The sequence below is a fragment of the Octopus bimaculoides genome, chromosome 13 (genome assembly GCF_001194135.2).
Source record: "Octopus bimaculoides isolate UCB-OBI-ISO-001 chromosome 13, ASM119413v2, whole genome shotgun sequence".
Classification (NCBI taxonomy): domain Eukaryota; kingdom Metazoa; phylum Mollusca; class Cephalopoda; order Octopoda; family Octopodidae; genus Octopus; species Octopus bimaculoides.
In genome coordinates, this window is record NC_068993.1 from 36,812,128 (window position 1) to 36,824,692 (window position 12,565).

General features: G+C 35.8%; 1 protein-coding gene across 1 annotated transcript in view; it reads right to left on the reverse strand.

The window, feature by feature from the left end:
- LOC106878851 (THO complex subunit 2) overlaps positions 1 to 12,565 on the reverse strand; it is a 198,905-nt gene that overhangs the window by 118,903 nt on the left and 67,437 nt on the right. The window contains exons 26-33 of the mRNA XM_052972430.1: positions 12,161 to 12,289; positions 10,400 to 10,528; positions 8,285 to 8,353; positions 6,416 to 6,531; positions 4,825 to 4,900; positions 3,171 to 3,237; positions 2,388 to 2,541; positions 357 to 766 (exon numbers count right to left, since the gene is read on the reverse strand). Coding sequence (XP_052828390.1) covers positions 357 to 766; positions 2,388 to 2,541; positions 3,171 to 3,237; positions 4,825 to 4,900; positions 6,416 to 6,531; positions 8,285 to 8,353; positions 10,400 to 10,528; positions 12,161 to 12,289 — 1,150 coding nt within the window. The remainder of the gene's footprint in view (positions 1 to 356; positions 767 to 2,387; positions 2,542 to 3,170; positions 3,238 to 4,824; positions 4,901 to 6,415; positions 6,532 to 8,284; positions 8,354 to 10,399; positions 10,529 to 12,160; positions 12,290 to 12,565) is intronic.

Genomic DNA, 12,565 nt, shown 5'->3' on the forward strand with positions numbered 1-12,565 from the left:
ATATATATATATATATATATATACACACAACGGGCTTCTTTCAGTTTCTGTCTACCAAATCCACTCACAAGGCTTTGGTCGGCCTGAGGCTATAGTAGAAGACACTTGCCCAAGGTGCCACGCAGTGGGACTGAACCCGGAACCAAGTGGTTCGTAAGCAAGCTCCTTACCACACAGCCACTCCTATGCCTAATATTTTCTTATTCAAATTGTTTTGAAATCCATCATGCATTATGTTATAGTTCAGAGGCATCGATGATGTGACAGGTTATTTTTAGAATGCCAGTGTAGGTTAGGTGTAAAAGGCTAGATATGGCCAGTTTAACTATAAAACAAAAAAGAATGACAATACTAACCCCGGTCATCAGGATGTTTCGGAGAAGTTTCTACACTTCGTCGATGCTGGTTACAACTTCCTCCTCCAGACGCTACCATAGTTGAAGGTTTCTCATTGTATCTGCTACTGCTACTGCTGCTACTACTTCCAATGTCCTTCTCCTTGTAGTAACTGTCTTTAATCTTTTTCTCTTCGTATTTCTCGTCATCCTTCTCCTGTTTACGCAGTTTTTTCTCTTCAGACTTCTCTTTGCTGGTCGTCTTCTCCTTTGATCCGCTCAACCTTTCTTTCGTGACAATCTTTTCTTCATGACTTTTGCTGTGTCTCTTCTCCTCTTTATGCCGGTTCTCTTTGTCACTATTTTTCTCGGGTGACCTTTCTTTGCTAGTCCCTCTCTCTTTTAAAGGATTTCTCTCTTCTTTCAAGGCACTAAAAGAAGAAATAAAATTTTCATTTTTTTCCCCCCTTGGAATTCTATAAAATATTACCATACCATGGATGAGACATGGTAAATGAAAGGAGCAAAGCTTCTTTTAGAAAACCTTTCCTGTCTCAAAGTATTTTTTCTCTACTTCATTCATACACTTAAGAAATCACAATGATTAACAAGGTACTGAAAGACCAATCACAGCACCAGGTCATTCATGATAAGACAACAGCTCTCACACAGCTTAAGAACACACTTAAGACAGCTTTCTTTTGTAACCAGTAAGAGCCCACAAAAAATTAATGTATTTTATTAGTTCGACTTGATGAATTAAACTCTTCCTAAGGGTACAAATTTGGTTGAAGGAGGTGATAGGTTCTACCAAGTTGATTTCATCTAGGAACAAGCCCTTAAATGTAGGGTCTTTACTAGTGACCTTAAACACAACCAAAAAAAAAAAAAAATCTAAATAGTGATCCACCAATATCAGCTACTGAAGAAAACATCATCAGACAGAATTTTATTGATTCTCAATTGTTGAAGAACAAGTACATAAAACATTTAATTATACAAAATTAACATGGCAGTGAGTTACCCTTGGATAAAATTCACTGGTTTGATTTTATGTCCATTTTTTTCATGCTAGCATGGGTTAGATGAATATATATTACTGACATTTCACAGCTAATCACAATTCATTTTTTAAATAAGGGATTTTTTTTTTATGCCACATGTCTTCAGAAATCCAGAATTGAGAAATAGTTGTTGGCAGGGGAATAATCAAATGTTTTTAGCTCAACACTTTTCATACAAAGACATGGAATGTAAATATACATGCATACACACACACAAATGTGTGTCTGTGAGAGTGATGGGTTTTCTACAGTCTAATAAATTCATTCATTTTACATTTTGTTTCATTCTTCTTGGTTCAGTGTTCAAGTCCAGCTATAGTTGATAACATTAAATATCAATAATACACTAAGTTCAATTCAACCAATTACAAGCTTTCACCTTTGTTGCTACATTGATTTAAAAAGGTAATAAACTATTATAACAAACACCATAATTATCTGTTATGTATCTAAATTTACATTTCTACATAAAATGTTCTGGGTCATGATGCCCTGAAGAACAACTTTGAACATACAAATCAGAGAAGGAGCTTCTATATCAGACATGGGCCACCTTTTCTGAGAAGTGGGCTGCATGAGACTTAACTCATCACCAGCCTGGTTACACTACTAAAAGAAATTCAAGGTAATTTTTCCTTGATGTGCCATTCAGTAAGTCCTGCATGCCACAGTTTGACCATAACTGTTCAACATGATAGCTCTACTCACTAGAAACAGCAGCCAAATCTCTCACAAATCACACCATACCAGAACACACTGGACAACAGGGCTGACCTGTGACTAAACAACTACTTTGCATAGATCTACATTCTCAAAAATATTATAAATGAATAAAAATTTAAGCACACAGACAGTTTAAAATTCAAGATGGAGCTCTGACATTGTGTTAGGTTTTTTTTTATCTAAATCATTAGGAAGTGATTTTTATTGGAGAAATCTACTTATTGGAACCTAACTATCAATATCATTAAAACAAGCAAATATTTACCTGACACTAGGTTTTTTATCAAAATCATTTTTCTTGAGGTCAGCAGCGAGATTTGGTTTAGATCTTCCTTCCACAGCAGGTTCAATCTTATCAACTTTCTTGTCGTTTTTCTCCTTCTTAATCTCTTTGATTTCTTTTCCATCACGGGTCTTATCTACAAATGTAAACCAAAATTAATATGCATTTTGTGTGTGTGTGAGAGAGAGAGAGAGATTGAGAGTGTGTGTGCATGTGAGAGAGACAGACAGTCAATGTATGCATGCTATTAATATTTACATATGACTTAGTAATTCAGGTGTTGGGCTCACTATCATAATGTCATGGGTTCAATTTCTGAGCTGGGCAGCATGTTGTGCAAGGCACTATATTCTATGTTGCACCAGTCTGCTCAACTGTAAATAAGGACTAGCCTTGGACTGGTACAGCCTTCCCACCCACTAGCTGTTACATCCTGAATGTTCTACTGGGTGAAGAGTGGGAAGGCTGAGATGGTATTTCAAGCACAACCCAACAACTATAGTAATTCAGTATCACCCAGCAGAACACCTTAATCTTTCCATTTATTTCATATCGTCATGACAAGGCTACTTTCTTGAACCCAAGTGCTGATGTACAAGATGAAGTTAAAATTAAAATTGCTACAGTTGAATGATGCCAATGATGGCACCTAGGGTGTAAAAGATTCTACAATAGCAGATGAATGAGCATCAAACATTTAAAAGTGACTGACTGATAGATATGGTAATCAAACAGGTGAGTTATAACATTTGAAATTATACTTACTTTCCATTGATTTTCTGGAAATGTCATGTTTGGATGAATGTGAAGTACTTTTTGTTTGATTCTTTGGCTGAAATTTATTCCAAAGTATATTAATTATACATATTTGCTGTCATTATTAATTGTTGTTTATTATTTATTTCACAGTGTTACATATAATTACAGGAACAAACTTTTTACAGTTGGTTGTTCATAATGCTTATCAATCAACCGTTAAGTAACATTGGCACCTGCTTATCAACCACAGAGATGAATAATGGAAACAAGATATATGTGCCTACCCATGGATAAAACACAATCAAGTAGTAAACTTCCCATCATTTATATATCAAGATTGACTATGCTTCCATGCATGTTCACCACTCACTGCATTCCCCTCAATCTCCCAGCCACTCTCCTCTGCACTCATGAACTAACAGCTTACCTACCCACTCAACCAGTCCAATCCACTGGACCACCATCCCCCACCTACATTTAGCAAGACATCTGCTCCTGTCGCTCTATCATACTATAACCTCTCATCACCTGGCATAAAACCACCTCCCTCAACACTACTCATTTGAAGAGTTTTATCTTGTGAGTTACCTGGCAACCTCACTAGTGTTGGCGCCATGAAAAAAGCAACCAGTACTCTGTGAAGTGGTTAGTGTTAGGAAGGGTATCCAGCCATAGAAACCATGCCAAAGCAGACATTGGAGATTAGCTCAGTCTTCTGGTTCGCCAGCTCTAGTCAAACCATCCGATCCATGCCAGCATGGAAAACAGACATTAAGTGATGATGATTTCTCATTTAGTCAGGAGGGAAGGCAGTGACCATGACACTTTACAGGACCTCCAAGACTGGTGGGAAAATATAGTTCAAATGCTTGCAACTGTTAGACTCCACTAAAGACACCGAAGGTGCCATGTGGTGCTGTTAAACCAGGTGATGGATTAAGTCCACCACCCAAGTAAGCCATGGTGGGATTTGAACTCAGAAACAAGAATCTAATTCTGTTATTTCCAGTTTAATAATATCCTTTTAATAAATTTGTAGTGGAAATATTTACCCACACCCAGTTACACACATTGTGCTTATCTGAAAATGATATCAAAAACTTTCAAACATTACCTGTACACAGTGAAGAAAACCCTCAGAACCCGTGGAAGAGGAGACCCAGGAAGACAGAGATATCAAAAGGATTAAGCAGTAACATCATCATCAGTTAACAGCGGTTGTTCTTGCTGGCATGGGTTGGGCAGTTTGACAAGGGCTGGCAAGCTACAAGACTGTAACAGACTCTAGTCTGATTTGACATGGTTTCTATGGCTGGATGCCCTTCCTAATGCCAACCACTCCGAGAATGTGATGGGTGCATTTATGTGCCACCAGTATCTGCCACAACTGCAATTTTACCACCACAACTGTGATTATACACACACACACACACATACAAATACATATATACACACATATATAAACACATACATATATACATGTACATGCATCCTTTAGATAATTTCTCTGATAACATCAAATTCATTACAACCTTATTACTAGCTACTATATAAAAGCTCCTATGTTACCCACTCTCTTTTCCCAAAAACAATATTTACAACAGAAGTAAATATACATTTGACTGACAGAAATTAACAACTGAAACATTTTATTACTTACAGCTTCTTTGTTTTTGATATGAAATTCATGTTCAGGAACCCACATAGATTTTTTATTTTTCAGTTGACCAGAATAACTGGAATAAAAATTAAAAAAATTTTAATTATCGCCTTCCTACATGGATCAAAATCCATTTCTCTCTCATACACTGCATTTTTGACATGGTTACTAGATAGATGCCCTTCCTATCTCGTACTTCTTTGCAGAGTGTACTCTAAGTGCATATTTATTTTGGCACCAGAACTAGAGAGGTTGCCTTGTCCATGGCAGGACAAAAGAATGCTCCTTAGTGTTGTCTCTATTGTTTTGTCATTAGTACACAAGGACTGACTTATAGTGGTAGATAGAAGTGAGAGTAATAGAAGAAAATCAGAGCAAAAAAGGAGTGAAAAAGAGTGTTGAAAGAGGACAAGAGTGATAGGAGGCTGATAGATAACTGCATGATGATTCATGGTAAGGTGATTGAATAAAAACAGTATGAGTGACATGATGGAGGAAGAGAGAACATGATAGAAGACAAACTTATGGAAGAAGGAGTATTGTAACTGAGAGAGGAGTGAGAATGATGGAAGTCAATGAATGATGGAAGAGGGGGTAATGTGAGAACGACAGACAGAAATGAAGATGGTGATAGTAAGAGAGTGATGAATCCCAACGAGTGATAAGGGAAGGAGTAATGGGGTGAAGAGAGAGAGCGAGTGATGGTAGCAATAAAGGAGAGTATGTAAGAGGGAGATAAATAGAAAGAGATCCAGTGGAATAATCAGGTGGTGTGAGAGAGAATAACAGTAGAGTGGAAGATTGATAGGAGAGGAGTGAACAATAATGAAAACAAGGTCTGGGGACCAGTGCATGGAGACTTCATATAAACATTGCTTAGGAGAGATGAAGGAGAGATAGAGAGAGAGAAAGAGAGAGAGAGAGAGAGAGAGAGAGAGAGAGAGAAAGAGAGAGAGAGTCAATTTGTAGGTATTATACACCTCAACCATCATATGATCATATGTAGTAACATTTGAGGAATAATTAACTATGAAAATAGAAAAAGACCCTATTAGAAATGGCTTTGATTAATGGTAACAAATGTAATTGAACCAATTTCTCTTTGTTAGTAAACAAAAAAAGAACATACTTTAATAAGAAAACTTTTCCCAATTTAAATAAATTTTGTCAAAAGAATGACATCATGTAAAAAAAAAATACTGTATTTACAGGTAAAAATCTGAAACAAAATTAATTATCTCTAATATGAAATGAGTTATTAATCAATATTACATGGTTAGTCGAACATTACTCCGTACAGAACATAGGACCAGTTTACCAGTTTCTTGGCACATATATTCCTCCCTGGACAGGACACTGGTCCGTCACTAATCTGATGAAGGGTGTACAGCAAGTATTTATCTAATGAAGTTGTGGGTTATCATTAATGTAACAACAAGATCTAAATCAATGTTTTGATTTAAATATAAATAAATGATGGAAGGCGTTTTCAGATGGTGTGGTATTCTACAATGGTGGATAGTACAATACAGAGCAAGTTGGTAAGAAAATGGTGGAGTTATTTTAGTGCAATAAAAAAAAATAATCTCACCCCATAGCAAGTGCATAAATGTCCGGACGCTTCTCTTTTTCTTCTTGTCGAATTCTGTTCACTCTTCGCTCTAGTGCTTGACCAAACTGCATTACTCTTGGATAATATGGAAGAATCTAGAAACATTTCATGATAAGCATTTATTGGTATTTAAAAATCACAATTATACATTTCTTTGTTTGTTTCCTCGGAGAGAAAAGATTAGCAGAGTGAGGGATAAGATAGGATTTAATTTAAGTTTGTTGTGCAACTTAAAAGAAACTGAAGAGAAACATTAATTCAATGGAACAAAAATTAGGTAAAGATACGTATGAATGAGGAGAGTTGTGTGAAGTATCATTCCCTAACAGTGGAAGGAACCCGTGGAAGAGGGAGACCCAGGAAGACATGGGGTGAGGTGGTGAAGCATGACCTTCGAACGTTGGGCCTCACAGTGGCAATGACGAAAGACTGACACCTCTGGAGATATGCTGTGATTGAGAAGACCCGGCAAGGAAAGTGAGATCACAGCCGTAGCCTACACCAGTGTCGCACAACCAGCCCATTTAAAAAGTACTTTTGGATTGTCGGGCGACATGCTGTGCTTGAGGAGACCTACTGAGTCAAGTAAATTAATCAAAATCAAATCACATGGAAATTGTAGATGTGGCCGATACCAGTGCTGCGTGACTGGCTCCCATGCTGGTGGCACGCAATAAGCACCATTCATGCGTGGATCGTTGCCAGTGCTGCCTGACTGACTCCCTGTGCCAGTGGCATGTAAAAAGCAACATCCGAACGTGGTTGATGCCAGCCCCCCCTGCCCAGATTGGCTCCTGTGCTGGTGGCATGTAAAAAGCACCATCCGATCATGGCTGATGCCAGTGTTGCCTGACTGGCTCCTGTGCTGGTGGCACATAAAAAGCACCCACTACACTCTCGGAGTGGTTGGTGTTAGGAAGGGCATCCAGCTGTAGAAACATTGCCAGATCAGATTGGAGCCTAGCAAACTGTCTAACCCATGCCAGCATGGAAAATGGACGTTAAACGATGATGATGATGATGATGATGATGATACAAAAGGGAACAGGAGCAACTGATTAAAATATACCTACATATAATAATTTGTTAAAATGAAGAAATTTAATTTAATCATGCTTAAGTCAAGGAACATTTTTTTCACAGCAGTCTATTTCACTAAAAACACTGGAACCATTTCCTGACAGTGTTTCCTTCTAGGGAGCACATTAACCCTTTAGCATTTAAACTGACCATATCCAGCCAAAATATTCTGTTTTTATCCTCAAACTGGTAAAATCTGGCCTTTCATACCTACCCTACAGTGTCATTTTTAAAATAAACAACCACATCATTGGAATCTCAAAGCTATGAAATAATGCATGATTAATTTAATATTATGTGAATACACAAAGCATTACACTTGACAGAGCAATCTGAATGCTAAAGAGTTAAGTTGCAAAATAAGTGCTTTAACAAAATATTACTAAAAAAAATAAACATAAAACAAAACTTTTACTTCGAACAATAATCTTGCACTAACTAGATACAACAGAAATAGAGAAAACAATCTTTACAGAAAGCACTATCACCTTAAATTCCACAGTTTTTATAGTATTTTTATTGAGCACTCATGCATATACGATTTTTAAAAGTTTAAATTTAGCCAGTCCTAGTGCTTCTTGATATCATATATTCATCCAATGTATTAAGAATATCATATCTACCTCAGGTGTCTGGGTGACACCTGATGGATAATGTGTAAATAAAGCAGATATCTAGAAAAAATTTTCATTGTAATAATAATAATAATAATCCTGCAAAGCTAGATACAAACAAAACTAAATATTTACAAGTGTAACAATACAAAACCTTTGTGAGAATTATAAGAGAATTCCTGATTTGAATGTAGTTTCTTGATTCTAAGCAAGCCACCATAGCCTGAAAAGAAAGGATAATTTTGTGAGGCAATGATATGACATACAAAAAAAAAAAAGATACTTGAGATGAGATGTGTTAACAAACTTCAGATAAAATTTTTACAATATAAAGGTACAGTAAAGTATTTTAGGATAATTAGCACACAAACTACAGTTGAGTTTTAACCTGAAGCAATTTATCAAAGTTCAAGGTAAAGTAAATAAATTTGAAGCCTGAATTTTTTTTTTTATCCCAATTGCAGAGGATTATCTTCATAGTTTCATTATACTTAGAGGCTTTTTTTTTTTAAACCTATACATGTGTGACAAAATGTTTACACGAAAAATCTTTTGTTTTTCTTTTCTATTCTTAATATGTTTGGAGTATCAAAGCTCATCTACGCATGGAATAACTCCACCGTTCTCAACTTCTAATTGAAGACAAAAACTAGACACTAGTTTATATTTTATGGTGACTGGATGGTTGCTAGTCACTGATACCTCCTGCCTTCTTTCCAATAAATAGCTAGCTTCTTAATGAAATGATAAGAACTTCAGAGTGGAGTCATCTTACCAAATTCATCACAAACAAAACAAAATCAAACTGACTCTCTTCAATATCTTTCATGTACTACATTCTCAGAGAATCCTAACTACTTCACCAGTCATTCTTAAGCACAATAATCCCTTGACTATTGCAGGTGTTATGTTCCAAAAACCCCCAAGATAGGTGAAAATCTACGAAATAGAAACAGTACTGTACTGCATCGTCATTATCATTTAACATCTGTCCTCCATGCTAGCATGTTTTTATTATTATTTCTATAATTTGTATGTATTTATTTTATCATAAATGCAAAACAACACCATAGGAGAGCTGACATAAGCTTAAATAATAAACTGCAATAGGTGAACCATGATATGGTATGGGATAACAGTATTTCAATCCATCCACTATCATTATATTGTTATATCTGATTCCTTATTAAAGACTGGAAAATAGACATTCACAGGTCACTGTTATGAAAGATCAATTAAGACCTGTTGCTTGGCTCTGGCAGAAATCTTGGCTTCTTGAGAGGAGTTGTGAAAGATGTTCTAAATGCAATTATGTCAGCTTGTTGGCTGTTTATTTCTTGCAGTTTGTAGCATGATGACCATTTATATCACTGATGTAAAATGCATGGTATAAGAAGTTTGCTTCCTAGCTATATGGCTTTTGAGTCAGTCCCATTGTATGATACCTTGGACAAGTGTCTCCAACTATAGCCCTGAAGAGACCAAAGCCTTCGAAATGGATTTGGGAGACGGAAACTGCAAGATCCTGTTGTGTGTGTGCGTGTGTGCACACATGCATGCATGTGAGCAAGTATTGACATTGTGTGATAGTAGTAAATGAGTATGACTGTCATTCAAGCAGTGTAATACAGTTTTGATATTCTGTGAAAACATTAGCATGCTAGGAAACAGATAAGGGTTGGCAACAGGAAAAGCATCTGACCATAGAAAATCTGCCTCAATAAACTGTCTGACCCATACAATCATGGATTGGACAGAGTTTATCAGGCAGAGTGGATGTTAAAAATGATTAGGATTTTCACTAATTAGGGAGGTGACAGCTTGGGATGACTCTTCATCTAAAACATTACTGAATATAGAGAAGAAAATCACAAGATAGCAATATATCTATTATTTTTTTTCTCCCAAAATAAATGGAAACAGCTTGCAGAAGAGGAAGATGTCATCATGATTTAATATCTGGCTTCAATTCTGGCATGGGTTGTGGAAAGAATTGGGGGATCTCCAGATAATGAACATAAACAAGAGAGATCATGAAGGACTGAGATGCATGATGAGAATGTGTGTTGTAGTAGGACCTATCAGATCTAGACCAATATGGAAAAAAAAAAAAACAGGTGTAAATAATATGATGATGGTAGCAGTGGTGATTATGATGATGATGGTAATGATGCTGTTGTTGCTGATGATGATGCCAAACATATTTATCAGGAATATAACTGACTAAAATATATTTTCAAAATTAGTTTTATTATTGTTTTATACTCACTTTTGTTATTCGGAAATGCCATTTGTGACATACATGTCTGTAGTTTTCGTAATCCAGCTGATCAGCTTTGTTTATGTTATCTGATCCTTTACGGATTACACTGACAAAGCCAGGATAGTTAGCACATTCCTCAAAAAGGGGTTAAAAAAAGACAAAAAAAAAATGAATTTCAATTTTGTAAATGCAATATATTTCAACAGAAGCAAAAAGTTTTTTTAATGTATAAGTGGGTATACAGGTTGGAATTTGAACCTTGAAAAGAAAGAAAAAAAAAAGAGGTAAAACATCCAAAAACCAAGGGTCGTCTAAAACACCATGTATAAAATTTGAACCTTAACTTGCTGTAGTTTAGAGTGTCATGCATGGCGAAGGAGAATAGCATAAAACATTTGCATAGCACCTATGGTCCTACCACTAAATATTTGTGACTGAAACTTAACAGATATGTTTGGGAAGTTAGATTAATGGTAAGGTTATATTAAAATAAATATAATCTGGCACTCCAATACTTATGATGATGAGGATTTCAGTTGACCCTATCAACAAAACAGCTCATAAAATTAATGTGCAAATGATAGACACTGTACCTTTAAAGTAGTTAGTTCTCAAGGAGAGCCAGCATGATACAGAATGTGATAAGAGTGACCCTCTGATATACAGGTACTATTCATTTTTGCCAGCTAAGAGGACTAGAACAATGTGAAATAAAGTGTCTTGCTCAAGAACACGATGTACAGCTAGGAATAGAGCACATGGCCTTATAATCATGAACCAAATACCTTAACCACTAAGCCACACATCTTGACCAGAAAAAAGAAAAACAAAATAAGAAACCTGTCTAACACACATTCAGATAGCAGCTGACGATACATCACGCACCTCCCAGCTACTGCATCAAGGGTGAAATATTCCCAGGATAGTCTTATGCAATAAGTATAGCTCAAAGCAAACATCTTAAAAGGAAATTCTGGGGTTGTCTTATATACCCTGTCTGCTTATACACCGATGTGTATGGTATTTACTGATATTTTAAATGGCTATTCCTGATATTTACAATAAATTTCTACTGCAGGTTACAAATAATTCTGATTACCGATATGGTGCAATGTGATTATCTACTGATCAGCTCTACTAAAAAAAGAGAAAGCTAATTAATTAAATAACACTTTGTAACACAATTTTTGTCCTTTCAGAGTAATTATTATTTTCTATTTGCTAACCCCCTAGAAAGTATGAAAAATGGCTAATATTTCCCTCAAACTTTGCTTTTATTGCATTTATTCAAACCCTAAAGAATCCCTCTCAATACATAGCTATGAAGCTCCCCCACTACTCCTGCTCATGACTGGAGATACACATATTGTCAGCCACTATGCTCAAATGGTCAAGGATAAGCAACTAACGAGCAAATCTCTGGTAACGAGCAGAATATTTGCTATAACGATATTTCTGCTTCAGCAACTCAGAACTGAATCTGTGAGATGTAATAGAAAATAGGTCAATTTCAAAACATTGATGCCCAGGACACAAAAGCAAAGTCTGAATGTCATTTCCTGTGATTTCTTGATAAAAGCAAATAGGAAATAACACTTAATGACCAAAAACAAAAAAAAAAATTTGTTACGCAGTGTAATTTAAAATTTCTTTCCAGCCATATTGTTTCTTAGTCCTGCTTAAAAGTTCATTCAAATTTTTTTTTTTAAATCAGAAATATTTCTCCTTTTTAAGTATTTTCCTAGAATCTAACAGGCTAGCACTTACTTTTTCATATGTGACTTTGTCGCTGTGCCATTTCATAATAGTTTCCAATGCGGCACATAGAAATCGTCCATAGCGGTGTGCTTCATTTTCTGTGCAGCTAGTTACAGTGTATGTGATGTCACAGAAAATCTGGCAATACAAACAAAACATTAGGTACATTAATAAGTATACAACAAAATGTAAGATACATTAATAAGATATGCTAATACTCGTCATTAGCCACATTAATAAGTATACAAGAAAATGTAAGAGTAAAGCAACTTTGACAATAACAGTAAAAGGTCCCTGAAGTTTTGAAATTCTTCAAAATATGGTAACTGATTATTAAAAAGTTACTAATTTATTACATACTGGTAAATTATAGGTGCAGGTGTGGCTGTGTGGTTAAGAAATCTGCATTGCAAC